At 44.2% G+C, this 27,638-nt stretch overlaps 2 protein-coding genes across 10 annotated transcripts; one reads left to right on the top strand and one right to left on the bottom strand.

Annotated features, from left to right (window-relative positions):
• Positions 1 to 89: 89 nt before the first annotated feature.
• Positions 90 to 7,033, bottom strand: orc4 (origin recognition complex, subunit 4). Of its 3 annotated transcripts, none has more exons than XM_052057889.1 (14): positions 7,010 to 7,033; positions 3,201 to 3,278; positions 3,042 to 3,118; positions 2,878 to 2,968; positions 2,715 to 2,790; positions 2,562 to 2,647; positions 1,737 to 1,785; positions 1,511 to 1,662; positions 1,146 to 1,319; positions 983 to 1,069; positions 761 to 869; positions 567 to 662; positions 431 to 498; positions 90 to 360 (listed from the first exon to the last, which is right to left on the bottom strand). In XM_052057889.1, exons 2-14 carry the CDS (start codon positions 3,255 to 3,257, stop codon positions 178 to 180), a joined length of 1,305 nt encoding a protein of 434 aa, XP_051913849.1. In that variant the 5' UTR covers positions 3,258 to 3,278; positions 7,010 to 7,033; the 3' UTR covers positions 90 to 177. The 3 variants fall into 3 exon arrangements, with proteins under 3 accessions (XP_051913849.1, XP_051913848.1, XP_051913850.1); XM_052057888.1 differs by lacking the exon at positions 7,010 to 7,033 and adding an exon at positions 3,801 to 3,847; XM_052057890.1 differs by lacking the exons at positions 431 to 498; positions 7,010 to 7,033 and adding an exon at positions 3,801 to 3,848 and having other exon boundaries at positions 217 to 360.
• Positions 6,140 to 25,587, top strand: LOC127595888 (methyl-CpG-binding domain protein 5-like). 7 transcript variants are annotated; one of them, XM_052057824.1, is made up of 11 exons: positions 6,155 to 6,323; positions 9,138 to 9,389; positions 9,510 to 9,683; positions 12,308 to 12,410; positions 15,473 to 15,644; positions 15,840 to 18,164; positions 20,813 to 21,009; positions 21,088 to 22,191; positions 23,839 to 23,912; positions 24,013 to 24,088; positions 24,176 to 25,587. In XM_052057824.1, exons 3-11 carry the CDS (start codon positions 9,571 to 9,573, stop codon positions 24,236 to 24,238), a joined length of 4,227 nt encoding a protein of 1,408 aa, XP_051913784.1. In that variant the 5' UTR covers positions 6,155 to 6,323; positions 9,138 to 9,389; positions 9,510 to 9,570; the 3' UTR covers positions 24,239 to 25,587. The 7 variants fall into 7 exon arrangements, with proteins under 7 accessions (XP_051913787.1, XP_051913784.1, XP_051913790.1 ...); XM_052057825.1 differs by adding an exon at positions 6,401 to 6,489 and having other exon boundaries at positions 6,159 to 6,323; positions 9,138 to 9,683; XM_052057829.1 differs by adding an exon at positions 6,401 to 6,573 and having other exon boundaries at positions 6,159 to 6,323; positions 9,138 to 9,683.
• The last annotated feature ends 2,051 nt before the right edge of the window (positions 25,588 to 27,638 follow it).

Below are 27,638 nucleotides of genomic sequence, written 5' to 3'. Positions count from 1 at the left end.
AAAAGAATGTTGCTGCATTTTGGCATGGATTATTTAACGAGTGTGGGTGAGCGTCATTCAGCAATGCCCCTTACATTAAAACCTCAGACTGTCATCAAAAGATTAGCTTTATTCTTTCAGAACGACAACAGTACAATAAAATGACACATTCTCTCTTACATGGTGAGGATTTGAACCCTAACCGAAGGCAGACATGCCCCACTGTTTGATATCTGTGGGGCATTGAGGATACTTGTGCAGGGCCTCTACGATTTGACTGCTGTCCAGCGCCAGGTTCATCAACTGGTATTCGTGCTGCGTTTTGGCGGAAGAGCCGTCAACAGGTCGGATCAACTCCAGCTGCTGCAGATGCTCAAAGGCCTGCGGGAAGCAACAGAAGCCGCTGGTGACAATGCCTGCAGGTTAAATGAGCTTGAGTGTTTGCAGCCACCTTCATGACAACAGGCTGTTCAAAGTTATACACGGAACTGGACTTTCTCTGGAGGAACTTCTTAAATTCTGAAAACGAAAACGTGTCAAAAAAGAAGCAAACTGATCATGTCCGTTGGCATGTTAATCGCCCGTACCGTTGTGAACCATCTGGAAGTTGAACGGCTCTCCTTCGTAGACGTCATTGAGGTGCTTCATGGCGATGACCAGGCACAGCTCGAGGATCGACAGACCTGAACGAAAGCAGGATATGCAGTAGCCGATGTGAACTGAAGGGTCCAACCATCCAACTCCATCCCTGAATGATGCCGTTCTGTCATGTTTTATTTACCATGAAGCATATTGGACTTTGCATCGCTGAAACACAGTCTGCTGGCTTCCAGTATGTCGGCAGGTTTGATGGTTGGATTTACGGTAGAGATGCGACTTAAACACAACATCTGGAAGGGAAAATAAAAATTGGGTTCAACTTTGTGACAGAGTCAATATTCACTCATTCATTTTGGAGAAACAAATGGCAAAGGTTTTCTAGCTTGAGTGATGATTCCCTCACCAGTAGCATGTGCAAAGAGCGGAAGTCTTTACTGGAGTTAAAATGCCTCTGTAAAATCCCCTCCACTGATTTGTCTTCACAAAATCTCTGGTGATAAAATATGAGAACAAACAGTTATAAGACTCTAGTGCTGTTTGACGGCGCCAACGTTTGTTTGCCTTACCCGCACGCTGCTGTTCCAGTCAAGCGCGAATTCCCTGTCGGGGAAGTCGTCGGGCAGGCTGAGCTGGGATGCGACTCGCTCCAGGTATTGAGCGAAGGTCAGAGAGCTCAGCAGGTGGATCTGACGATGGGAAAACCGCGATTTCACCCGCTTCTCCAGCAACTCGAGGACATCCTGACAACCAGCGCAAAAACCTCCACTGATTAAACATTCAGTGGGAACCTACTGTAAATGGCGCTGATTTAATGGAATGACTCATGAACATCCACATTTTTAGATCAACTTTGCCAGATGTCTGAATCAGAAACAATAAAGACACAATCAAGTTCAAATAATGATGTGAACTTGACCGGAGGATAACTGACCAGCCTGCAGGTGAGACCGACCACAGCAACCGGCGCCTGGGCCGACTGAGACACATCCAACAAGTTGTAAAGCAGAGTTTGGTTCTTGTGGTGAGCGAACAGGTCAAACTCATCCAAGACGAACAAGACTGGTCGCGTGGTGCTGCGGTCGCCTAAGCACAAACTCGTGTCAAACCAGCAAAGGGGAAAACAATGCCAGAGTTTTATCTGCGTGTTTTGATCTGACCTTTCTTCAGCGCCTCTAGCAAGAAGACTAAGTTCTCTGCAAAGCTCCCCTGAAACCAATCACATTCACGTCACCATCCATGCAGCACACAGTGGAACCACGGAGCATTTCAGAATGTCCTCAAACAAGAGCCACCAATTTCTCAAGGGAAAGACTGGGAAGCAAACCTCCATCATCGGGTGTGTGAAAGGTATTTTCTCAAATTCCCACAATGATCATGTTAAATATATCTGAATTTCAACATATTTTTTAAACTGACAATTATACATTCAAACCACGGTGGTAGAGAACATGACATCTTTTGCCACCGTGATATTTGTGTGGTGATTCGGCATCAAGCAGCAGAGGGCGGAAGTAATTATTGCCTGTACATAGTACAGTCTACAGTTACAAAATAAATGTATAATTTAGTTTCTTCCTGGAAGAAAGTCAGTAGCCAGCAAAAGTGCAAATATTTTACATTTTCAATTAGTGGTATGCTCACTTTTGTTGCCTCGCGGCTCAGACATTAATTTGTGCCGAGTTATTTTAAGCTAATTAAGCTTACAGTTGAATCAGCGCTACAATGATGACTTCACATTGTAGCAAAGTGTCATTTCTTCAATATTGCCCCATGAAAAGATACCGTCGAAAAAAATATTAACATTAATGTGAGTGGTGTATTCACTTTTGTTGCGAAATTGTAAATATGTGTGTGATGGCTGTAGCATTCTCACATTAAAAAAAACCTCAACAGAGAGTAGTCTTGAGTAAGTAAATAATCTCAAAAGAATATTACATTGTTAAATTGCATTCACTTTTTCACTGAATTGAGCTGACACTCACAAACACTTTGTCGCCAACAACATTTTCCAGGTTGAGTTGGCGTGTTATTTCTTTTAGGGCTATTCGGTCATCAGTCTGCAAGAGGCCTGCGCAAAAAGACAAAAGATGTGTTAAACTTGGACTGCAGCAAAGAAGAGTGAACCAGTGACCCACCGTTGAGATGGACCTGCAGGAGGTTTTTCTGCACTTCCTTTTCCTGTAGCAGATCTCTTAACACACACTTGAGGAGCTGCATACAAAAAGCACACCACCAGTGCTCGAGACTGCACCACGTTGAGATGAAAGAAGCATGTGAGCAGTTCCTATGTGATCTCACCGCAGTTTTCCCTGATCCCCTGGGACCGATGATGAGCACAGAGTTACTTTCCCCGTTGTTGGCAGTTCGCTGGAGCAAGCCCAGTAAGTGCCTGAAATGAAAACATGAATTCAGGGAGATGCGACCAACAACACTCCAGAAAGAGAGAGAAAGTTGAAATGTACTTGTGTTGGGCCTCTGATGCCTCAAGCCGGCTGGGGATCCGATTGTGGCAAAGTCGCTCCCTCAGACACTTCTGAAGCTGATATTGCAAACACATGTTGAGGAGTGTCAGTCACTCTTGTTATAAATGAGATACCTTACTCGAAAGAAAGTCAGCAGACCTGTGAGATACATTCTCCGATTGGCTTCGAAGCACCTTTGGCCTTTCGTTTAATCATGATCACACGACTCTAGAAAAACTATATCAAGGGAATAATTATTTAATAGACAAGAGAAAAGGCGTGCATTTTGAGGATGAGAAAGACAGATTAACAGAAACTCGCATGCAATGAGATAGTCCAAATACACCCTGACAGACACACGCGTGAACTATTGAAATATTCAAGTGCATATGTATCTTTAACATCTAACACAGCGACCAGGAATTTCGTTACTTCCCACCAGTTCTCGTTGTTCAGTTGCAATTAATTGCGATTTGATCACAGAAGTTCACGCAAAACCACTTTGTCTCGAGAAGTGAACCAGGTCGATGGTCGATTATACATGAATTGCTTTGACCATAATCCGACATAGATTGACAGATGTTTAATGACGCCAGTTAAAAATTATGAACAAGCACCTTTTTGAAAAACGTATTTTGGGCTGGATCGCAAACATGTTTATCCAAACTAAATTTACTTGCACGATGTTGATACATTCACGTTGTTAAAATTACTTCTGAATCCAACCATACCCAAATATCGCAAAATCGGAAAACAAACCTTCGCGGGATAAAACGTCTATGTACTTCCGCCTTTTTACTGCAGTTCCGCTGTGGTCGTCGCTGATTGGCTACGAATCCCTCTGACATCTTCCCGCCCACATAAACATGTACAGTAATATCACAAATGTCAAAATTGTACCATAAGCATTTTTAAAATATATAAAGTATATATGAGCAGCATTTCTCAGGAATATCACAAAATAATTGGTAATTTTGTTCTTTTGGCACGTTTCTTCGGGCCACATCTAGTACCCACGAGAGGGTTGTGAATAAACGCTTTCGATTAGAATGGGGGAAGAAACCAACAGCGCCCGTGTTTCTCCATCATGTCCACACGATGGCGTAAATTAACCGTACTCGAACCGGGGTCACCAACCTTTTTGAAACTTTAATGCTCCTTCTTGGGTAAAGATTAATGTGCAGGAGCATTACCAGTTCAACTGACAAACACTTCTGAAATAAATGCACACTAAATACTATCAATAATGTTATTCATAATAAAATAAATATTTCTCTTAATAATTAAGAAACAGATTGCTTTGCAGTGCTTTATTTGATTTTTTATCAATCTCTGCCAGTATTCACCTTTTGAAATGTTCACTTTTACAACATTCACAAAGTGTCATCACTGGTGAGCTATTTTTAGAACAGGCCCACGGGCTACTCATGTGGCCCTTGTGGGCTATCTGGTGCCCATGGGCATCATGTTGGTGACCCCTGATTACTCTTTCCATCCCAGGAGGGAAATTTGTTGGCACAAACAGCAAAATTCACAGTTACACAGAAAAAGAGCAGACATTAAAGACAACACACACACAAAAAAAAAATACAAAATGTATTTGAATCTGAGCCAGAAGAAAGAACACCAAGATTTTTTGTGATTAGCTGTGTGATTTGCTGTGTTACCTGTTGGCCGTAATAAATTGTGCAGATATAAATACAGCCCGCTTGCCGCCACAATGGACCAAAAATTAGTACAAATCTGAAATCGTAACCCTAATCTTAAAAGTCAACCATACTCCATACACATTAGCAGTTGTTACAGTCCGCGAGCTACCGGTCGATCCTGAACGATGTAATGGGCACTCCTGCTCTAACCTAAACCCTAACCACTGAATCCCCTACCCTAAACCCCCGTAACCCTGAAGCTCTAACCCTTAACCCAACTTTAAACTCGGAACTCCAACCCTGATCCCTAACTAAACCCTAACTATTGAACCTAAACTCCGAACCCATGTACCTAAAACCCTATTCCCAACCCCTAACGCCAATGGTTAGGTTAGGCTGAGGTTAAAGGGTTAGATTTAGGGTTAGGGTGGTTGGGGTTCGGGATTAGGGTTTAGGGTTAGGGTGGTTGGGGTTTAGGGTTAGGAGTTAGGGTTAGTGGTTAGGGTTGGGGTTGGGGTGGGGTTAGGGTTTAGGATTTAGGGTTAGGGGTTCGTGGTTAGGGTTAGGGCAGGGGTGGGCAAACTTTTTGGCTTGGGGGCCACATGGATTTCTAAAATTTGACAGGTGGGCCGTGTCAGCACAAGATACGGGACATTTAAAAAACTGCATAGGTTGACAGTCCACACCAAACATCAACAGAACAAAAGCATTAAAGTGTAAACATCCTTTTTTTAATGAAAACAGTGAAACAACTACTGTATTGCAACATGAACGTGCAAGTATGTTAACAACAGACATGTGTGACATTCATGCATCCGTTTTCTGAACCGCTTTATCCGCAGAAGGGTCGCGGAGGGTGCTGGAGCCTATCCCAGCTGTCTTCAAGCAGTAGGCGAGGGACACCCTGAACCGGTTGGCAGACAATCGCAGGGCACACACAGACGAACAACCATCCACACTCACACTCACACCTAGGGAAAATTTTGTGTTCAATCAGCCTGCGATGCATGTTTTTGGAATGTGGGAGGAAACCGGAGTACCCGGAGAAAACCCACGCAGGCCCGGGGAGAACATGCAAACTCCACACAGGAAGGCCGCAGCTGGGAACGAGCGCACGACCTCTGCACTGTGAGGTCAACGCGCTAACCACTGGGCCACAGATCGCTACTACTGTAATATTTATTGTCTATATTTATGAACATTGTTATTTCGTTGTTATGAAACATGTGTCCTAGTATGATAATTACTATTAGAAGCAGTCGTTTTAAATATTTGTTAATGTATTTATGAACATTATTATTATGATTAAACATTTATCCCCATCACTTTAATCACTGTTAGATTTTTTTTTAAATATTAGTATATTTATTTATTTTTAGGAAGGGTATTGATGGTCGTCAGATAACTGAGCGTGTTGGGTCTTTTGGGAATCATCGCTTCTGTTCTGTCGCCAGCACGCATGCGCAGAGACGCTCTCCATCATTTCCAAGATCCCAGTGTAGGAGAACCAGCAAAGGCAGATAGAACAGAACGAATGGGTAGGTTTCCTTTACTCCCCCCTTAAGACCAGAACGAACCCTCGCTTGGACTATTCGCTCTTCTTTGGCCAATGTGCATGCACCGTCGTACTCGGGTAAGAACGGAGTGTAACGTGTCGATTTGACGAGGGCAAGAACGTTGTAGCTGAAAGCGTCTCTTGTGTGTCTGCAGACGCAAAGGCTTTGCACGGCTAGCTAATGGCAGCTCGTCGGGCCTAGCCGTGGCCTTACGTTGGTCCCTCGGCTCGAAAGCCGTCGCGGGTCAGTCTACGCTTCACTTCGACATTTTCACCTCAGAATATGACATACGCGTCTCTCAGCTCCACCCCCGACGGCTCGCCGAACGTAAGCCTGGTGGACCTTGTCCAATTTGGCCACGGTGCGTTTGGGTTTCAGCGAGTTGTTGCTGGCTAACCGTAGCTAGACAGCTGACGCTTGGCATGCTAACCCCCAGCTAGCCGAAGAGTGACCACTGCATCGGAGACGAGCCTGCTCGTGTTTTGTTGACACCGTCACTTTTTCCTCCGGTGCGGGTAGTGGACTGAACTGATCATTGTACTCCGAGGCAATTCCGAGAATCACAAACTTTGCAGATGATGTTCTAGGCAACACCTGGCTGGCTAATGCTAAATGGCTAAGTGGAAACCTTTTGGTCAGAATTGTTGGTCAACGAAATACATTTTGGCGTCGTTCAACCTGCCGTCGGACAGTTGATCACTACAGCTACACTTCTCGTGTTTCATGCCAAACGTTAGATAGCCCGAGCCTCCCTTTGTCGTACCTAAACTGAGCTTTGTACTGCGATGCTCGCCTCATCACTTGGCTTGCTGAGACGACTTGACAGTATAATGAGCAACTCACTGACAACATTATACTACTCAGCGTCCATAAATGACGGCGCTTGCTTAACCTGGTCCACAGAGGCCCCACATAGGAAAAAGTGGTTAAGTTTCTAATTGTCCATGACGAAAAGTGTCTATAGAGAATTGCATCTTTAGGTAGGGCTGCAAATATTTAATATTTTAGTAATCGGCATTGTCCTGAAAATACCATCAAATAACTAGATACATAGAAAATCAAAAGCAATAATGAAATGAATACATAATACAGAATAAGACAGTTCAGTCAATAATGAATCAATTTGTTTTTCTTATTTTTAAAGATAACCAATCATTTTTATTTAGTTAAAATCATTAATTTCAAAACACCATAGCCAACCATGCTTACTATGATTAAACTATGATTCATTCATTCATTCATCTTCCGAGCCGCTTGATCCTCACTAGGGTCGCGGGGGGTTCTGGAGCCTATCCCAGCTGTCTTCGGGCAGTAGGCGGGGGACACCCTCAATCGGTTGCCAGCCAATCGCAGGGCACACAGAAACGAACAACCATTCGCACTCACACTCACACCTAGGGACAATTTAGACTGTTCAATCAGCCTGCCACGCATGTTTTTGGAATGTGGGAGGAAACCGGAGCACCCGGAGAAAACCCACGCAGGCCCGGGGAGAACATGCAAACTCCACACAGGGAGGCCGGAGCTGGAATCGAACCCGGTACCTCTGCACTGTGAAGCCGACGTGCTAACCATTGGACTACCGGGCCGCCGTACCATGCTTACTGACTGTGACTATTATGTTTAAATGCTGTTTATCTCAGCTGCTCGCTCTGCACAAAGTAATGTTAGTTTGTATTTAATTTTGTCAGCCGAGTTGGCGATAATTTGCTGAAAACGACAAGAAACTGTTCGTTAAAATTTTGCATTATTATGACTAAATCACATCATGATACAGAAGGTTCACAGCTGTGCATTTATGGTCTTAACCAGCCAACTTGGAACAGTACTTATAATTTCATGAGATTTTAAGATTTTACTGTGTTAAAACTAAAATTAGGACATGTAACTGTATATTGTTGCATATGAGGCATCAGTGCTACTTAATGTTTTATCCATTAGCCAACGGTGGACCCCCTTCCTTGTTTGACTACACAGTATTATCTGCAAAAACTGCCCAACGGCTAACTTTTATCATGATTTTTTTTAAATTTTGATCTTCCTCACTTCATAGCACCAATTTTCAACAAATTGCGTGCATCTTGCAACATTGTCACGTTGTAGCCGTGGCCATTCTGGTCAGCATCATAATAAACTAGTCACAAGTTTGACAGTAGTTTATTGAACGTTATGCTAGGAAGGTACATTCAAGTTTAACTCACATAGACTTACTGCATGTTAACAATATCTTTCCTTAGGTCCTTCCTCCATTCAGGGTGTTTTTTGTGATAATGTTGAATATACATCGGCCATTTTATAACAATTAAATGTCATGTTAAAAGAAACCAGTGTGACCCCTGAACTTTACAGCACAATTAAATAAACGGTTCCTTGAGGCGAAGACCATTCCTTGCTCATTTGTATTTGACTCCCTGGTGACACCCCTTGGGCCAGCTACTATAGGCCATAATATTCCAATCTTTAAGAGTACAATTCAAAGAGTTGTTGAGTGAGCGTATTTTCTCTGACATGATTTACAACAAAACCATTTTGATTGCGTTTTCTTCATTAAAAGTTCTAATTGATATTTTGAACTTAGTAGTGCTTCCTCTGATCGGCTGCTGCCACGCTTAGTGCTGCATTTCTTACAAGCACAAGGTGTAACCCCCTTCTCCTCTTCTGTAGTTGTATTGCTGTTTTTGCTGTCAGACAGCTGCTCCAGTTATGAGTCAGCAGCACCAGCGGTTGCAGGGATGCTTTGTCACTCACAGACTCAAACAAGCAGCTTGGTATAGCAGGCTGACAACATTTCATGCACATTTCATGACCCCCCCAACATATAAAATCAATCGATTTAACATGTTACATTTTACACGTTGTCTAATTGATGTACACTTGTTCGGCCCATACAGGAACCGTGGGAGTACCACTACCCAACTGCCTCTGGGAAGCAACATGTTGAACTCGCCCTGCTTGTTCATCTGACACAAAGGACAGATGGTACCCAAAAGTTAAGGTGAAGGTGCGCGTGTGTGTGGGGTGGCCGTGTAGAGCGCACCCATTCCTGATCATCTTTCTCAGTGGGATGGCTCTGAACCACAAGAAGCAGTAATGATGGAGGTCTCTGTGGCAATCAACACTGCAACCATGAAGCAGCTAAAAGGGTAGGGTCAACCTACCTGACCATCGACACCCCCACCCCCCCCAGCCCAGGCCACCTTCAAGAGTCCTCTACTGTAGCCACCCTGCTGACTATCGGAAGACAAAGATGGTGTGCGTTGCAGAGACTGTGGTGGATGTCTGACAGAAGTACCTCTGAGGTGTGAGCGCAAATCCAGTTGAGCAATGAATGGCGGAAAGGAGTGTGAGGCGGGTGATGAGAAGCAGGCCGTCGCTGTCCAAGTCCCCATTGGCTGGCAGCGCAAGAGGGGGGAGCATGGCGGCATCCTATATGTCAGGTAGGAGCAGCGTATTCAAGAGGAAGTTTCCTTCTATGGTATAACATGATCAACATTATGAATGTGGTGTTCCAATGACAGTTTTTAATCCTTTATACATTTGAAGGAATATCATGAGTAGATGTATATTCCTTGGTATATAAATCGGGATTTATATACTCATTATTATGAGTATATAAATCGGGATTTACACTATATACTCATGATGATATGAGTATATAAATCTGGAGTCTGTCCGATTACAATGGCATCCAATAGTAAATAGTACTTTTGTTCTAGCCACTCATTTGTTTGATATGACCTCGTCCTGGCCTTGCCAAGCGTTCACAATGGAGACCGTTTCATAATATTTGTAATCAGGGATGGTGTTTGTAGGCTGCACCCTCCGAAGGGCCCTTCGCACAAACAGGTGGTGATTTTGGACAGCCCTTCAGTTAATTCGAGCTCAGCCATGCGTGTATCCGCTGGGAATAGAAACGGAAATGCAGCGTCTGTCACTCACTTGTGAATCTTCATGAATGACCAATCAGCAGCCAGCGTCAGGCGGGGGAGCGACTTCACAGCACATACTGCCATGCTATTGGCGTTCACAAACGAGTCAGCCAAGAAGAAGAGCGGAGCAATGTAAGCTACAAAAGTGTGTTTGAAAGCAGCCATCGCTCATGGCCCATCTCCATGGAAACGAAGGCCACATTTGAAGGCTTGAGACGAAGGCCACGTGAATTTGAACAACTGCGTCCGGTCGAGGCGCACTAGATGTTATGTCATGTGACTGCCAAATTGGGCCTTTGGAGGACGCAGCTTTCGTGTAATTCAGCAAAACATAACGTATAGACTGCTAGCTAATGTCAGCTCTACAGCTCGCCAATCATTTCAACGTCAAAAGAACACCTTTGTACCATTAGTCCGATCAACAAAAGACAATTTTATTCTGTCCTTCAATAATCATCTTAACTATGTCTGAATATCCACCATGTTTTTAAATAAACACATACCTGTTTGTATTTAAATACAGTTCTGTCTTCCGTCAAACAATTTACAACACATAACATCTTTTTTTTCAACTGACGACACAGATTCAAACTATGTTGGTGGAGATGGCCATCATTCAATCCATTTATCCTGGTTACTCAATCACGCTGCCTGCCAAATGGCAGATAAGTGTTGTTTTTGTTTTGGTGGGATCCGAAACCGCTCCATCCGTCTTTTATCACCTGGAAGTTTGGGTGAATGTCATGGGGAAACGGTCTAAACCGTGAAGATTTGGCAAATGTTACAAGTTAAAAATATGGCAGCTAGTTTTCGATCCGCAGTCATCACTGTGGTTTGTCTTCTCAAATAAAATCCCCTAAATAGTTACTGGGTGCAACACAGACCTAATGTCTAGATGGAGCGACAAAAGTAGAGCCAGAAGGCAAGCTGTGTATTTAATTTCATTCCATCTGACAATGTTTTCCTTTTTTTTTCCTACTTGTGTTATTTTTTTGAAAATGTAATGGCATGTATTCATTTCTACTGACGGACCAGACCACTCTGTTTTCTTTCAACATTGTCAACAGTGAGTGACAAAACAAGGCATTGAGGCCAAGTTGGATGTACAGTAGCTCCAATTCTATACTCATGTTGTACAGAAGACAAGCTCGTCTGGGTTCCTTTTAAAGACATGTAACTAGATGCCTTCGATCCACAGGTGGGAAGCCCTCTAAATCGCTTTTCCACAATGAATGGCCTCCACTCTAGTAGACACTGTACTTCAATTAATCATTAGCTCCAAGGCGTTTCTTTTCTTCTTTTCTTTTTCACTTTACTCCTCACAAAAAAACATGGACTTGAAAAGAGAAACTGTTAGTACTTTTTTTTATTGTTATGTAACTAACTTAGATAAGCAAAATATTAGACAGAGCAGCGATCTTGTACCAATTCGGTGGCCGCTCGGTGTGTATTCTAAAATATATTATTAGTGTCATTAATTATGACTAGTATCTAGTAAAGCCTTGTGCAAATAAAGAAGGGCCTTAGGAAGGTACATTCAAGTCTAACCCTTTCAGTAAGGTTATTTATTTTCCTTGTTGCGTCCTGTATTCTGCATCCATGTTTTTTGGGGGGTAGTTGACTATTTGGAACTTGAAGTTCGAGTCATAATTCACTCAGCTGGCACTGATGGTGCAGAATTGTGTCGCAGGCCTCCCGTCTTCTTGAACACACACTGTATGCTCATCACATTGAGCTAAACAGTTGGCCGATGTCACGTTTATTTTTAGTGTTTGAAAGAATCCTGTCTGAGTCTTTGTCTATGGCCTAAAACTCTCACTATGCACATGCATGTATTCGGTCCTGGGATTTGACATTGCGGATGAAAGGTTTAGAAAAGAAACACTGCCCAACTTGTTTGAGTTAAACTGTCTGATTGCTCTATTCAAAATTTCATATCCAAATACGCTCATGTAACACAAGATAGGGTGTTAATGCGAGTGCCCATTTTTCGTGCTTTTTTTTCAGTCAAGTCTTGTAGGAAACTTTGATTGCAAACAATTTGAATGATTTTCTTAAACCTTCTGAACCAGCATCTTGAATGGTATGTTGTGAATATGACTTACATGTTTTTGTTTTTTTTCTGTGCGCAGTCCCAGTGGCTCGGTGCTCTCCAGTTTAGATCAGGTGAAGAACTACCTTCTAACAGATGGAACCTGCAAATGTGGTCTGGAATGCCCACTCATCCTCCACAAGGTACGGTAGTTCACTGCAACCTCTCATTTGACATTGTTAGAAACATGCAAATAGCTCCGGTGCGTCCAGCATCTGAAAGCTAAGCGTGCATTCACACTTGCACTGTTCTGTGCAATTTAAACAGACGAGGGTTCGTTTTCCACGCTGGTCTGGACCTTTTATGCTGTTGTGAATACACACAAACAAATTCAAAGAGCTGGACCAACACCCACTTTTTGAGGTGGTTTCGATGCGCTGACAAGCAGACTCCATGTGGTTGTTTGGTTTGACCCAAATACAGGATACAAACGACTTTTTTGGACTTAACAAGCCACCGTAGTCCAGCATCCTGGGAATGCTTGCCCGTCATGAATGTTGATCATACCTGATCCTCGGTCTCTTGTTTCCCCACACCGCTGCGAGTATGTTGTTGGGTCAGAGCAAACGGCACACGCTCATGCGGGTTACTGTACGCATTCACTGACGCTGTTCCACAATTTTGAAACAGCGCTGCTAAAACTGCATTGAATGAACTGCTCTTGACCCTCAAAATTATTTTACAGCTCAAATAACTGCCCAAATGCATATTTCAAAAATACAGCGTGTAGGAATTGCATGTTTTCCTTTATTTCAGGGTTTGTGCTTTACATGCTACCCTTGTCATTTCCACCCAATCGGAGCACAGATTGTGGCACATATAGAAGTGTTTACGGAATATAGTTCACTTGCGAAAAATAAATACATAGTGAATATGAAACGCACCAGACCCCCAAAAAAAGATGTCCTCCTTTGGTACGGACGAATTAAGTGGAAAAACATTACTTTCCTGGTGTAAATTCAGCCTAAATGTCTCTTGACATCCTGTGTGTGGTGTCACAACCACCATAGTGTGTGTGCTGATAAATTTCTGGTACTCAAGTGAGAAAGGTGAAGAGCCTAATATACACAGTAAATTCAATTACAATTACGATTATTACACTCAATGATTACAAAATTGTCATTGTCAAAAAAAACAAAAACAAAAAAACAATAATGACAATTACAGTCAAACCTCGGTTTTCGACCATAATCCGTTCCAGAAGGCTGTTCGAAAACCGAAACCATGTTTCCCATGAGAATCAATGTAAAAAATTATAATCCATTTCAAGTCTAGAAAATAACTTTTTTAAAGCATTTTACAGCATAAACTGTATACACGTGTAAATAAGAGAGCAGGTAACAACAAACTACAAACATTTTGTATGTTTTATTTTTACCAATTTTAACATAAACATTGACATTGTAACATAATTAACATCTCTCTCTCTCGCTCTTTCTCTCTTTCTCTCTTTCTCTCTCTCTCTCTCTCTCTCTCTCTCTCTCTCTCATCATGACAATTGTAGATTGCATTCTTTTACACCTTGAATTTAAACCCTAAAGTAGTGGCTGTAACTATGGATCTCTGTCTGCAACCCTACACTACTGTACGAGGTAACATCCCTCCATCCATTTTTTGAACCGCTTTATCCACACAAGTCCAGTCTCGTCCATATTGTCAGAGATTTTCTCGGACAAAGTTAAAGAAACGACTCGGCACACATGGAAATTGTCTTCAATATCGGCGGAAGTGGACCTCTGAGAGCGAACGACGGTTGTTGCTGCGCGATGACACTCCAAGTCCCGTCTCCGCGAGTTCCACATTTTATTGCAACATATGCAAAATGCAAGAAAAACACTGCCCCCGTGTTAGTGTGGACTTTAACAGCCCGCCGGCCAGATGGCCGGCGCCTTTGTGTGTAGGCATTTGGGGGTGCTGGATATGCACCCAAACGTTTAGATGTGCCCAGATTAAATGAAACTTTAAACATGATACAATTTAGCTTATAGATTCCTCTAACACATATTAAAAGTTTTCTGGGGAAGACATTCCTCGGCCTTGATGAGATTTTCAAACTCAACTTTAAACTTTTCGGCAGTTTCCTTGTCGGAACTGTCTGACAAATCAGCCACTCCCCATGACAAATCACTTCTTTTCCTCAACTTTTTGAACCATCCTCTGCTTTCTTTAAAATCAAACTCTTCAGGAGCAATGCTAGGATCATTTTTATTTATTTATGTATTTATTTGTTCATCAAATCTCTATACAGTTGTCTTGTTTTGCCACAAATCGTTTCTAGGCTAAGACTGTCCCCTGCTAGCTGTTTCTCATTTATGAAAATAAGCAAACATTTCTCCACTTCCTCTAATATTTATGGTCTTTGTTCACTAAACACATGAGATCCTTCAGCCACATCACTGACTTTATGATGGTCTTTCTTTTTTCGGATTCTGCTGATTTCGGCATGCCGAGCTCCTGAGCCAACAGAGACACACGCACACCTGATTCATATTTTACTATCAAATCTTTCTTAAATTCAATAGTTTTGTGCACAATTTTCTTCTTTTCTCAGCAGCTTTACTACTTCCACTTGCTTTCTTTGGTGCCATGCAGAACTAACAGTCCAATTTGTGTCGATCTCAACAAACACGTCTGCCACGTGCAATGGACGCACAACGGATGCTCTTTTTTTAAAATCTTTGAACACATCTGCTCACAATGGACGCTCTTTTTTTAAAAAAAATCTTTGAACACGTCTGTTCACAATGGAAGCTCTTTCTTTAAAAAAAAAAATCTTTATTGAGCATGTATGCTCACAACGGAGGCGTCACTTCTTCGTCAATCCGAGGAAGCGTCACTTCCTCGTGTAAGGAAGTCGAGTGGCGCATTCAAGTGCGCTCAGTTTGGTTGAGAACTGAATTTCGATCATAATCCGAGGCATAAAAAAAACGATTTGGTCGAGAACATAGACGTTCGAAAACCGAGGTGTGACTGTATTTCAATTGCTTGATTGATGATTTTTTCAAAATTGAGCAGCAGGTGTCACAGTGATCCATTTTGCATCTTTGCTATAATCATCCCTTTTGTACCACACCTGTCATGGAAACCTTCCCAGTTTCTGCCAATATTTTTTTTTTGTTTTGTTTTTTTTGGTGAAATATCTGTCATTGTAAAATATATAAATTGATTGAATTGATCCCCCCGAGTCACCATTCTTATTTCTCAGGTGTTCAACTTTGACCCGGGAGCAATGGTCAAGCAGAGGACAGCAGAGGATGTGAAATCAGACGAGGATGTCACCAAACTTTGCATTCACAAGAGGAAGCTGCTGGCTGTGGCTACGCTGCACAAGAGTATGGAGAGTCATCCTCCCCTCACTCTAACAAGTCCTGTTGGAGGTACACCGAGAACTTGGAAGTATAACATGTTTGTTATGAGAGAAGAGACACAACCAGATTCTTGGAGGTTCTCTCAGTAATTGACAAAAAGTCTAAACATCTGATTTCAGTCACTTTCTCTATTTTGTGTCATGAAGTCAGCATCAAATCCAATTGAATGTGCTTTTTTTCTCTTTTTTCTTTCTCGGCTTCAAGGTACATCGTCTGTGGTTGTGTCGCATTCAGCAAATCATCGAGCAATAAGGACGAAAGCCCAAGATGTTCTGCCCACTGCTGCCAGCTCAGACTGCAAGAATCCTTACAAGATGGTGATGGCAGCTGGCCACCAGCAGCAGATGTTTCCACCTCAGGAGATCAGTGGAGGCCAGCAGCCAGAGCTCTGTGTTGGGTACTCCAGGCCACAGAGGTTGCCCAGCAGTGATCCTGGCCCCAAATCCCCTTACCGGGTTGGCTATGGAGGAATGTTGAGCCCACCCATCTCGAGCACGAAACATTGTGGAGATGGCTCACAGTCACCTTGTACAGACACTCTGGCTAGCCCAGAGGGCTTTCAAAGAACCAATCCTTGTGCTGGCAGTCCCAGCTCGGCTTCCATCCATGGCAACTCCAGAATGCCTCGGTCTCCACCTAGCATGATACTCCACGGCTCTCCTGCAAGCCAAGCAGCCTGTGCCATGACAAGAAGGACTAGCACACCACTCTCACCGATAGCCACTGCCAAAAGCCCCGTCATGAACAATATTCCACGTGTAAACTTCCCCTATGGTATGGAGATACCCGGCGGAGCCTTCCATCATAAAGCACAGCCTCCTGTGCACCACGTACCGCCACCTCCTCCTTCTGTGCCACCCTCCTGTGTCCTTCAAAAAAGACAACTGATATCTGAAAAAGACCCCCTGGGTATCCTGGACCCTATCCCGAGCAAGCCTATGAGTCAGCCCCCAGCCAACACCCCAAACTTCCAGCATAACATCCACACTCAGGTATCAATGATGAATGTAAACATACCCCCTCCTGCCATTGTCCCCTTGCCAAGTAACTTACCTTTGCCCACGGTAAAGCCTGGGCCCGTGGGCCACAGTGGCCAAGTTCCAAGGACTCAACAGAGTGGTCCAGCTTCCTCCATGTCGCCATCCCCGGTCACCTCCCCAGCTCACATGACAGGTTCCGCCCTTGGACGAGTGGAAGCTTCACCACATCGCTCACGCTCTTCTTCAACCTCTTCTGACCATGGGAACTTTGCAATGCCATCAGGGCATCAGGCTCCATGTGGCAACTTGAAGGTCCCCCCTCGGTCCCCCAGGTCGGCCATGGGCTCTCCCAGGCCAGCAATGTCCTCCAGCCCCTCCACCAACAAAACTGACTCAATCCACCAGTTCAGAGATCCTCAGCTGCTTTCGTCAGTTGGCACACTTCAGCACAACCACGCCACATACTCGCCCACCTCCTCCTCCTCCTCCTCTTCTTCCTCTTTGCCCACACCCAGCGCTTCCCAGAGGGGCCAGACAGGACTGCTGAGGATGCCTCTAAATCAGATTCTCAACCAACAGAATGCTGCCTCCTTCCCAGCCAGCAGTCTCCTGTCAGCAGCAGCCAAAGCACAGCTAGCACATCAAAACAAACACAGCACTATTGGTGCGGCTGCTGCTGGTCTAGCAGGTGCTGGAGCAAACGGAGGGGGCGGTGGCCACCCTGGATCAATGAGCGGTCACCCCAGCATGGAAGGACACAGCACTTTAAACTCTATGCTCCCGCCAAACTTCACCATGCTGCTCAACTGCCCTGAGGGTCAAAGCGGCCGAGCAGCTCTCCGAGACAAATTGATGGCTCAGCAGAGGGACCCCGTACGCAAACGAAAGCAATCATCAGGTAGCACATCTGTCAACCATGACGGCAACACCAACAACATGGTCTATAACGTGTTGAACAAACCGAGCATGGGAGCCCAACCAATGGCAGCTCCCAGTGCAGAGCAGATGCGAAAGGTCAGCCGTCTTGGAAATCTGCCACCAAACACCTCCATGGCCCAACTCCTCCAGTCAATGAGCAGCCAGAGCTCCCACAACAGCCACCACCTAACCCCAACCCGTCTCAGCCCAGGACCTTCTCCTCAAGGAGGTACTCAGCTCCACTACAATGACTCCACATCCAAGGTTCCTGGTGACCCCCAGCAGAAGCTCATGAGCCAACAGAGACTGAGGGTCCAAGTCGATGGCATGCAGCGTTGTCCAAACATGGACACTGCAGGAGGTCACTTGGGCTCGCGGCCAGGCCAGTTCCCTGACATGATGGCCCAAATGAAGTCTTCTACCTTGAATAACTGCGCTCCTCGGGGTCCCACTAGTGGACTAGTTGGCCCCGATGGCATGCCCCTCGGACATCCACATACTACTCCCCCACCACTATCTCATTCTGGGCCTCACCCCTCGCAGCACAACCTCCATCATAGTGTAGGGCAGACGAACATGGTGGTCATGCCAGGTGGAGATGGAAGTTGTATGAAGAACAAGTCTGACACAGGTGAGAAGCGGCAATTAGAAGCTTTAGCATCTCATCACAAAACAGCTGTATTTGGGTCTTGGCTTGGTTGCATAACAATTTAAGTGCCTTTCCGGCACCAAGAACAGTAAAAACGTACAATTTCAGATTTAACGTTCCTCATTGTTTCACAAGTCCCCTCTCCTTTGCGTGACATTCATGCGGTCCTTTTGGGTTCAGGATATAGTGTAGTACTGTATGTATGTGTATATATATATACACGTGTGTGTGTGTATATATATATATATATATATATATATATATGGGGGACTCTGGTTAATTAAGTGCTTTCACCAAATGGCAGATATAATGGTACATCTGCTGCAGCCAGTTCTGGTGACTTTTGATGCCGCTGTTTAAGAGCACTGAAAGCTCTTTGAAAATGTCTTTTTGCATTAGCTTCTGTAGCCATCTGTGTCTAAGTCATAAACAAATACCCCAAAGAACTGGGGGGTTACAATTAACATTGTAAACCCCCAGCCACAGACACCCTGCCATCTAGCTGACCAGCCCACATCCCCCAACAGGCTAAAATCACACTGGCTGCCCCCCACCCCACCCCCTCACTCCCTACTCCCAACAATCCACCCAGCAAACTCCCCCGACAAGCTTTCTGGCAGTGGACAGCACCACCAATCATCACTCGGTTCCCATGGTAACATCCCCGGCAACAGCCGTCACTATATCATAGCAGTAGTGGAGGAAGGGGGAAGGGGGTCAGTTGTGTCGTTGCTCTTTGCGTCGGGAAGGAAGAAAAGAAGAGGGAGGAAAAATTAACAGACACAGCTGCCCTTCAGCTACACAGTATCACACCAGCTGCTCTCGCCACCACACGCACACGGGCTTGTCTGCTCTGGCTTTGTCTGCATAACACTGCTGCTCCGTTGGCTTAATAGATAAATGCTTGATGCATCCCCCCTAGCTTACTAGTTGTACTGCACATGTGCCATACTGGAGTGGACACTTTGCCACCACTGACTTGTGAAATAATTCAAATAGGATTAGTTTACTCTTTTGGTATGCAAACACAGACACACAGTGCAAAAAGAACAAAAAGATGTGTGTCTTTGCCCCCAAAAGATGTGATTTAGTGCAGTTACTGTTTGATATCACAAAGTTTATATGGGCAACTTTCATCTTAAAACAGGGCTTTTCTGTTCTTCAACCAGATTTTCTCACGGGCGTTTGTCACTCATCTACGTCTGGGTATATAGCCCTGTCTCATATTTAGTGTGCAGCAAGCATCAGCTCATTTTCAGCATTTTATTTAAAATAAAAATCACTTTAGTCAACTTACAAGTATTTAGCTAAAATGCTTAAATTTATAACCATCAATGTGTTGTTTTATAACCAAGACAAAATTTGACGAAGCACACGCGGTCCATTTATTGTCCGAATTAGAAAATTGATTGGTCATTTTCTAATTCGCTTATTCTCAAAAGGGACGCGGGCGCACTGGAGCCTATCCCAGGTACACCCTCAACTGGTTGCCAGCCAATCGCCGAGCCCACACAAACAGTCCGCACTGACACCACACCTGCGGACAATTTTGTGTTCCATCAACCTGCCATGTGTGTTTTTGGGATGTGGGAGGAAACTGGAGTACCCGGAGAAAACCCACACAGGCATGGGGAGAACATGCAAACTCCACACAGGAAGGCCAAAGCCGGAATCGAACCCCGCACCTCTGCATTATGAAGCTCACGTATGAACCAGTCAACCACCGTGCCGGTGTATTTACTGTAAATGTAAAAATTAAACACAGGAACCTTTCATTGAGTCTCCTACTCTCCAACTGTAGGGAAAGTTTAGGGTGCACACTGCACACCCCTACAATAAATCTGTGTACAGATGTGGCTCAAGTTATCTAGAAAATTGAACATTGCTTGTGAGACTTTTTGTGATCACTTGGAAGTCTGATTTCAGTTGAAAAAACAATTAGCTTTTGCTGAAAACATATCACACAACTATGCAACTGGAATTTTGGTGGTGTTGTCGCTAAAAATTTCAGAGACTCTTCCCCACCTCATGTCGTTATGTACAAGGGAAGATGCTCAGCTGACGCAGCAGCAAGTAGTTTGGGGAATACATTGTGAAGCCTTGCTGTTGAGCTGATAGTTATTTGTAACCATGATAGGCCGTGGCATTTTTCAATTCACCACTTAATTGTGCACATACAACACCTTTGAATGAGTTTGTGGACAGATTGGATTTTCGCTGCATAAGCAGACAGTCTTTTATCCAGGGAACTCCATCAGTAACGAGCATGTTGACACATTCCTTGCCCAGTCTGTTGTCATTATAAACAAAAAGATGTTGTGTTAAACTCGAATAAAAACACAAAACTGTGTATTTGGCATTGTACTAGATGCCATCAATACCAGTTTTATCTGTTGATGTATCCATTGTCAGGGATGTAAATTCATCTTCACTCAATCCAGCAAAGTCTAGTGAAGTGTCACAAAAATTGGGCATGTGCAATTTAGCGCTGATTAACAATGTAATTCGTAACGTTTATGATTTGATCTTTTCGTGCACTGCCATTGCTTTGTCTGCATGTTGTGTCGGGCGCATCTCATCTGAAACCACTGGTGTGGCCATTCCTCTCCATGTCTGATGTTACTCTCCAGGAAGCCCCTCTTCCCTTGGCCTGCGACCTCACGTCAACACTGGCAGAGGACGGCTTTACAAGCAGGAGGTCATGCAGCAGGGCGGGGCCTCCCTTCCCACCTACCAGATTCAGCAGCACTTCTCTGACAACCCACCTTACGCCGACGGCAGCAATGCTAACGTCGACTCCATGGTTTGCCTCTACCAGAATTACCAGGTGGGATGAATGGATTGCATTTGAGGTCTGCGCCTGCTCCAGAAGATTCCATGATCAATTCTGTTCTGTGATTTATAGCAGGGGATGATGCCACGCACCCAGTTTAGCGAGGGGCCGCCACACCCAGGTGATGGCTTACGAGCTGGAACCCCCGATTCTGAGAGGGCCCCTGGCAGAGGCTCGGAATCTGTGGATGCCATCTACAGGGCTGTGGTGGACGCCGCCAGTAAGGGGATGCAAGTAACCATCACCACAACAGTAAGTGGGACCACACAGGCAAGCCCCGTGCCTGCCGTCAGCGCCATGAGTGCCTTCACTGCCTCCATTGGGCAGCCTGTCAACCTCCCCCAGGTGGTCAGTGCGGTTGTGCACGGGGAAGGGGAGGTTTTACCACAGCAAGCCAGAACCCGGCAGGTGAGGCCAACGGAAATTCAAAAGAACGTGGATGCAGGAAAGAGCACTCCAGAAGCCAACGACTACTTTCGCTCACCTGGCCATGGAACTCCGAGAGGACAGTGGGATGGGGAAATTCATTACGGTGGCGGCATCGATGCACATGGCAATAGCGGTGTCTGGGGTGGGGAGGAGTTCCTGGAGTGCTCCACCCAGGTTAGGAGTAGCCCCTGCATGGAGCGGCCCACCCCACCCTGCTCCACCAATGGTTCCGGTGACCACAGTGTGGCCTTGGCTCATGGCAAGACCTTTCTTGACGATAGCTACCGCTTCAACAACTGCAGCCGGACACCCTCGAACTACAACGAGCGTCTCGAGCAGACTGTGGAACGTTGCACTCACATTAATGGCACTACCCCGCTCTTCAACAGCCGGGGTTATGGGGAAGTGCTCGGACCCCCTCGGCAGGAACTAACAGCTGATGACCAGTCTCCCAGCTCGTCTACGAGCCTTGATGGACCTCTAGCCAGCGCCAAAGACTACAGCCACTACAACGGCCACTTCAACGGGATGGCGCCCAGCCCCTCGGATACCAAGAGTCTGAGCAGCGAGGAAGACCTGCGGCAGCCGGACTCTCCTTCCTCAGAGCTGCTTCACTACCGTTCCAGGACCTTCAACATGGGAGAGCTGGTGTGGGGCCAGCTGAAGGGCTTCCCCTCTTGGCCAGCCAAGCTGGCCGGGGATGAACAGTTGCACAGTGCCGCCATGCAACTGCGAGATCAGGCCCAGGTGAGACACCTGCCCAGTGGCAGTAAAGTGACTCTTGCTCCATTCGCATTCAAACAAATACGGGTCTAGCAATTCAGTGCTTTATTCAGTATTTATTTCACACAATTTCAATGTTCAACAAAGTAAGAGCTTGCAGACCGGACACGAGGTGGTAACACAAGCCAATGTGGTTGAAACAAAAGCTTTTCAGCTACTCAACACGTACTAAAAGAGCCATGCAAAAGTGAAACAGTGGCCTCAGGTTTGGTGTGCAGTATTATGAAGAAAGAAAGGTTTTTGACTGTCAAGCTGGCAAATGAGGTGTTCCACAGACTTCATCTTCTTTATATATACTGTGGATATGAAAAGTATACACACCACTGCTGAAAGGCCAGGATTTTGTGAGTAGACCTCACAAAATGTAGACCTACATGAAAAGAAAGTAATTTCAAAACCGTTTCCACATTTAATGTAACCCATATTGTGCTTATCAGTTGAAAGGTAAAACAGGAACTAGCCTCGTTGCATAATTACAAATGTCCTCAGACAAATTGTTTGTTGCAGTACCTTTATCTTTCATTAAATCATTTGGTCTTTTTGTGCAGCAGCCCATCACTGTGACCCCCCCCCAAAAAATCACATTTTTAGGGCATTTCCTGTGTACTGCCCTCTTCAGTTCATTTCACAAATTGATTGGATTCAGGTCTGGACTGTGGCCGGGCCAATCCAAAATCAATTTTCCTCTGGTGAAACCATTCTTTAGTGGTTTTGGATGTGTGCTTTGGGTCCTTGTCATGGCTGAACGAAGAAATTCTTCTTCAGTTTCATAGTAGAAGTCTGAACTGTTCATAATGACCTCCAACTAAGGTCCCACTTCCAGCTGAAGAAAAGCAGCCCAAACATTCACACCTTAGGAATTATTGCCATAAAGATTCATTGTGGACCATGCCGCATATTCCCACTTGCATTAGGGAGATTTCAAGTTTTCTTTTGTTTTTTTTCTTCCATAATGTTAGCTGGGCTTGCATAGAGTTTGTTCGTAAAAGAAGGCTCCTTTTTTTCTTGCTACCCGACCCCATAGCCGAGACATATGAAGGCGATGGGAGGTAATGGTCACATGCACTAAACAGCCAGGCCAAGTACATGCCATAAATTCCTGCAGCTCCTTCAGTGTTGCTGTTGGCCTCTTAGCAGCAGTTTGCTTTCCATTTTCCCCCCCTTTTGTTGTGACTCAATGAAAGAGGGTTCTCCGTTCCTTTGTGATATATTTTCTCCTCTTTATGACTGTCTTCACTGTTCCATAGTATATTTAATGTTTCAGAAATGATTTTGTACTACCCCGCCACCCACCTACTAGAACTCTGAACTTGATTTGGGCTGAATTCGAGGCTCTTTAAATAGCGGAAGGTGTGCTGGCTTACAAATCAAAATGATTTTTAATGCAACTTATAAATTCTGAACACAGCCACATTCCCAGTAAATTAGCTGTGCAAAAGGTCACTTGTGCAATTCAGATCCTGTAAATTGTGGCTGTGAAACATTTTTAGGAGGTGTCTGTTATTCTGAATGTCTCGTATTACTTTGGAAGCTGATTTTGCTGGTTCCGGGAATTCATCGATAGGAGCAGCTGTAGGACAAACAATGACGTTTCCTCTTGTGTACACCCAGGTTGAGCCCGAGAAGCTGAAAACGTTAACACACGACTTGGAGGCGCTTGACCGGGCTGCCAAAAGAGGCTTGAAGTAAGGCAGCATTGTCGTCGCCTCTCGCAACCACACAACATCCATCAAACAAGTCCAAGCAGAATGTCAATGACGTCGTTCATCAATGTTTGTTCACCAGGCCGGGGAAACTGAATAATCATTTGGAAGCTGCTATCCACGAGGCCATGAGCGAGCTAGACAAAATGTCAGGCACGGTGAGTCCAGTGGTTAAGCCGTGATTGTTGTTTTTGGGGAGGTCCAGTGTTGCTCATCACATTCATTCTTGCGCTCACTGCTGCCAGATCCCGTCAAGAGATCGACAAGTGAAGATGCCCAAGCCCAAGCGGAGGAAGATCTCCAGATAGCAATGAATGTGTCATCATCCTCATCCTCATCCTCCTCCTCCTCCTCCTCCTCGCTGCCGTCTGAGCTGTCCCAGGTGCTACACATTGACGCTGCGTGTTGCCTCGCTGTGCCGCGACGTCATCCATAGACTTGACTTGCTGACTTTTGAGGTGCTTGAACGTCCAATCACCATTTTTACTGTTGTAAAAAAGAAAGAAATGGAGCGAACCCGTCAAAAAGGTTGCAATTTGTCTACAGCTTACTGAAGTAACTATTTTTTTCTAGTATAAGACATTAAAAAGACAAAAAAAACAAAAGCTATGAGCATTACCTTACATATTTAAGACAAATAGACAGTCCAAATATTTCTGATACATTTTCATGATGTAAATAGGCAATCCTGAAATGTCATATTATTAAGAAATGTATGTAAATATTGTAAGATGTAATGTACGAGCGTACCTAATGCACATTTTATTTTTTGTTGTACAAAAACAAAGAAGAAGTGTACCAATGTCTTGGTTTCTATTCAGACGTGCGTTTGCACCGGACCGCACGCGCGCGATAATTACACAAACGGCTTTTATATGACAAGCACTACGACCGCTGCTCTGAGTTTGTTTTTGTACATCGGCCGTGGACAACGTTCTGCTACTTCATACCAGAAAGTGTTCATGAAAAAAAAACAAAACTACAGAATGAACTTTACCAGCAGAAAGTGTTCAGCCTTTCGCAAGCGCGAATGTTGCAAAATCTACTTCTCAAAGCAGAATCATCATGATCATAATGGATCCTCATTGTGACCTTTCTTGCACTTGCGAAGTTTCATGACTTGAAAATTTGGGGAATTTGCTTTGATGTTTGCGGTCATAATGATTTTCTCCACTACAAATTGCATTTTTACTTTTTTTTATTTTTTGTGTGAATTGTTCCATGTTGTCCAAACACTTGCCGTTGGTTTTCCCCGACGTTAACGATGATCAAAATTAACACTCGAGTGGTGAGAGATTCTCCCATTTTGGGGCATTGTATTGAGTTTTCTTCAGTTGGCTTGTTGTAAATTATTTCTGTACAGCTCTTCATATTTATTTTAAGCTTTACGAATACCCTAGATGAGATGGCAATAACACTACCAAGAGTTAAAAACTCAAGCCTTATATGTGTATATGTATGTTTTGTTTTAACAGAAGACTACATCACGTATTCATTCATAAGGCCCCATGTTTTATTTAAGAAGTGAGCTTAACAGAAGACACTTTGTCACCAAGGCTGCTTGTTTTTGTTCCATCATGTTTTTATTTATGAAAATGCTTATGTGAGAGAGAAGGAGGATGCTGTCTATGTTGATAATAAATGTCGTTTTACACTACTTTGAGCTTCAAGTAGACGTCGTGGCTTGTTCGGTCACATTATGGCCGATAAGCTATAATCACCACAGAATTAAATAAGTGCAATAAACCAATGAGAGGAAATCAAAGGTTCGCCTCCAGCAACGCCACCGTCTTTGCTCCTTAAGATGCTCCCAAAAAGTCATCTATGGTGTCCTTTTCAATGCATTCGAGAATGCCGTTTTGCTGGTCCTGCCTCAGTGTCAAACCTCTGAGAAGACAACCGTTACTTGACCATTACTGTTCAAGGTTGTGTACTTGTATGCTTCCACACTAGGACTTCCACATCCAAAACACATCTCGAACAAAAAGTGTAGAGGAGCCTCGAGGTCCGACTGAATGAGAACTGTCCTGCATCGAGGCATCGTGTGCAACGTGGAAGGCGTGTGGCTAAATCTAAACCTGAAGTCAACACCTGGAAGTCCGCAAAGTGTCCACCTTAAGACACAGCGCAATCGAGGTGGAGGAAATCATCCATCTGTTTTGGTGAACACAAAACTCTTTGGGTAAAGTTCATTCTGTCTCCCGTGTGTGTGTTGACATGCAGGAGCTTTTCATGTGCTCCAGTTCAAAGTTCCTGAGTGTGCAGGTGCGTGTCGATCACTCTTTGTCCTTCCTTTTACTTCGAGTCATCCTTTTCCAACCTCTTAACTCAGTATTTTATTTTTCAACCTGTGAGTATATATTGCCTCACTAATATATACTTTACAGATGAGGTTTGTGTGAAGTATGATGTGCACTTGATTGCTCTGGGTTTTTTTCTGCATTTATGTGGCCTAAATATTCAGTAGTTGACTTGACTTGAAGAGTCCATTATTTTGATATTGTTTGGACTTTTTTAACGGTTTGATGTATGCAGCATTTTTGTAAATATTGGGAAGCATTACACATCATGCAGTGATGTAACATTTGGAACGATGTTGCACAGATGTCTTAAGATATTAAAAAGTGGTCACTCTTACTTGAACAACCTGCTTTATTTTTTTCCCTTTATGTTTTGCGCTTGGAGGGTCTCGAGTAATTCTTCCAGTATTTAATTGCAAGGCTTTAAAGTAAGCCTGCGGGGGAACGTCTCTGTGTGGAATTGGGTTGCTTTTCTTCAACTTCCTCCCAAGTGCTGAAGAAAAGAGACTGACGTTTTGCAAATGGGATTTCTACTACACCCTCTTGTGTTTGAATGTTGGAATGACCACTGCTGTCTTTGAAGACATGTTGCCGAGGTGAGTTTAGAAATACTGTCCATGTAGCACAGTGTATTTCAACAGAAATAATTCAGAATATAAATATTTGAAGTGGAGATACGATCTTAAAATACTTTGGAGAAATAAATTCTTGGAATTTAAGAAGTGGATGCAGGCTTCCTCTGCTGGCTGGAGAAAGATGACTATTGTATATACGATACTGTAAAAAATCGTAAGAATGTGGTACGACTGTAATGTAGTTAACAAAAAAAATAGGTTGCTTGAGAACCCGCACAGCGTTCAAACTGGAATTAAAGACATAATAAAAAAATGTATGGATTGAAAAATATACATTCAAGAGTGACTAGGGTGGCCAGTGGTTAGCACGTATGGAGTTTGCATGTTCTCCTTGTGCCTGTGTGGGTTTTGTCTGGGTACTCCGGTTTCCTCCCACATTCCAAAAAAAATGCATATCGGTCTGATTGAACACTTGAAATTGTCCCGAGGTGTGAATGTGAGCGCGGATGGTTGTACGTCTGTGTGTGCCCTGCAATTGTTAAACTTCATCATAGATAGGTAGTCCTTGGACAAATGAGCCAGCCCTCCTCCTGCCCCACATACTGCCAGACCAGGAATGGGCCACTTACTTGCTCGAGGGTGACACAATTTTTCATCAGTTCTACTTGGGCAAATGGCACCATGCACTTCCAAAGCAGATGTAACAAAAATGCATTTGGAAGTATGTACCCTCATTCAGAATATATTTCTCAACGCAAGCTCCACTACGCTCACCCGACAACAAAGGGTTTGAAGTCATCAAACAAAATAACCGCAAGTATTTTTTTTTCCCA

This window comes from Hippocampus zosterae, chromosome 2 (genome assembly GCF_025434085.1).
Source record: "Hippocampus zosterae strain Florida chromosome 2, ASM2543408v3, whole genome shotgun sequence".
NCBI classification, from domain to species: domain Eukaryota; kingdom Metazoa; phylum Chordata; class Actinopteri; order Syngnathiformes; family Syngnathidae; genus Hippocampus; species Hippocampus zosterae.
This window is presented reverse-complemented; position numbering and strand designations above follow the sequence as displayed.